Source organism: Austrofundulus limnaeus, unplaced genomic scaffold (assembly GCF_001266775.1).
Source record: "Austrofundulus limnaeus strain Quisiro unplaced genomic scaffold, Austrofundulus_limnaeus-1.0 Scaffold298, whole genome shotgun sequence".
NCBI lineage: Eukaryota > Metazoa > Chordata > Actinopteri > Cyprinodontiformes > Rivulidae > Austrofundulus > Austrofundulus limnaeus.
Window position 1 is genome coordinate 469,969 of NW_013952700.1, and position 2,002 is coordinate 471,970.

The 2,002-nt window shown below is 46.3% G+C and overlaps 1 protein-coding gene across 1 annotated transcript in view; it reads left to right on the forward strand.

Annotated features, from left to right (window-relative positions):
* Positions 1 to 448: 448 nt before the first annotated feature.
* The window catches only part of LOC106526876 (storkhead-box protein 2), a gene marked incomplete at its 5' end in the record, with an annotated part of 23,218 nt that continues 21,664 nt past the window's right edge, over positions 449 to 2,002 (forward strand). The window contains 1 exon segment of the mRNA XM_014021591.1: positions 449 to 1,452. Coding sequence (XP_013877045.1) covers positions 1,113 to 1,452 — 340 coding nt within the window.

Here is a 2,002-nt window from a genome sequence, read left to right on the forward strand (position 1 = left end):
ACAGGAGTTTCCTCAGATTATTCCACAGGAGTTTCCTCAGATTATTTCACAGGAGTTTCCACAGATTATTTCACAGGAGTTTCCTCAGATTATTTCACAGGAGTTTCCTCAGATTATTTCACAGGAGTTTCCACATATTATTTCACAGGAGTTTCCTCAGATTATTTCGCAGGAGTTTCCTCAGATTATTCCACAGGAGTTTCCTCAGATTATTTCACAGGAGGTTCCTCAGATTATTCCACAGGAGTTTCCTCAGATTATTCCACAGGAGTTTCCTCAGATTATTTCACAGGAGTTTCCACATATTATTTCACAGGAGTTTCCTCAGATTATTTCGCAGGAGTTTCCTCAGATTATTTCACAGGAGTTTCCTCAGATTATTTCACAGGAGTTTCCTCAGATTATTTCACAGGAGTTTCCTCAGATTATTTCACAGGAATTTCATCAGATTATTTCACAGGATGATGTCTGTGGTGCTCTGAGGATGACCGTAACGTAGCAGGGTTGTTCTCACGCGCTGTTATGACGCAGATCCGTAGCGACGTCTCTCTGTGTCTGGATGAAACACTCCTGCATCCCGCTGCTTACGGACTCACGCATTAAACAAACCCAGACACACAAAAAGGACCACAGTGGGAACCTAACAACCTGTAAAGCCGTGTGAGGCAACACGTCCGACGGGAGCGCGCGGCTGCCGCGGGTCCGGAGGAGGGCGGCTCGCGCATCTGTTGCCTGGGTGAATTGTTGACCACGTTAGCATCTAGCTAGCTAGCAGCAGGTTCTAACAATAGGCTTGACAGCTAAAATTACGACCGTCGTGTCACGTTTGTGATCGGCAGTGATCAAGTTTAGATTTTTTTTTATTTTAAACTGAATATCGTGTCATGCAGGCGGTAATACACAACATAAAGATGAACTTAAATGTGCAGGAATGATTCTCTTACGAGGCTAAGGAGCTAGCAGGCTGAGGCTATGCGGTTGTTGCAGCAGAGCGGACCTGCAATGCCTCCTGACTGAAAGTATTGTGTTTCTGTTGAAGCGGAAGATCTGTAAAATAGGTAAATATGACGGGTGTGTGGGTTTTCATAGCCAGCTAGAACACCACGCAGACAATGGAGTCTTTCCTGCAGATAGCTCCGCATTCTTTGGCCATAGTGCTGGCCAGGGTCGGGGCTGGGGAGGCGTCAGGTGCGGCTGCCGTGTCGGAGAGCGACGAGCTGCCCCGACACCACACCGGGTATGAGATTTTTGCCGATTTCAAAGCGGAGAACTCCCAGCAGCACGTGTGGAACCAGCGGGTTACCGAAGCCGTGTCTGAGACCTTCTTCCTGGGCTGGATCGATGAGCACGTGCTCCTGATCCAAGGCAAAGAGGACCACCTGGAGGTGCTGAGGGAGGGCTGGATGCGGAGGTCCCTCAACCCGCCGCGGGGCTTCACCATCAAATACCTGGGTAAGACTTTTTACTTCAGCCAGACCATGCTGCCCTTCCTAATCACAGCGACTTGATGAAAGTTTTCTGTTTGGATTCAAGTTTCCTGAAAAAAAAAAATGGAACCCACCCCAAAAACAATAACATTTGCATACAAATTAATTATTGTATCATTTAATGCATCATTTTTAAACGATTTAATAGTAAACTAAAGGAATCTATTCTGCCTACAGCTTTTAATGTTTAAAGGGGACCAGTTGTGCCAAAATTAACTTTTTTTTAACATGTTTTTATGCTTCAGTTTGGGTCTGTACTGCTTCCAGAACCAGTCCAAGTGACAAAAAATATTCCTAGTTGGTTTTTCACAATATGTAGTTTTTTTTTTTATAGTGTCAGCAAACAAGCTGTTTCAAAAACCTGGGGATAGTGATGTCACAATCCCAGTGACCTAGCAACGTCAAGGCCAGCCCAGCCCCTCACCTGGTAACCCAAGCTGAGACTCCGCCCCCTTTCTTCACAGTACGAAGGCTGTGTCCAAAACGACAGGCCGGGTCCTCCGGAGGACCCAGAC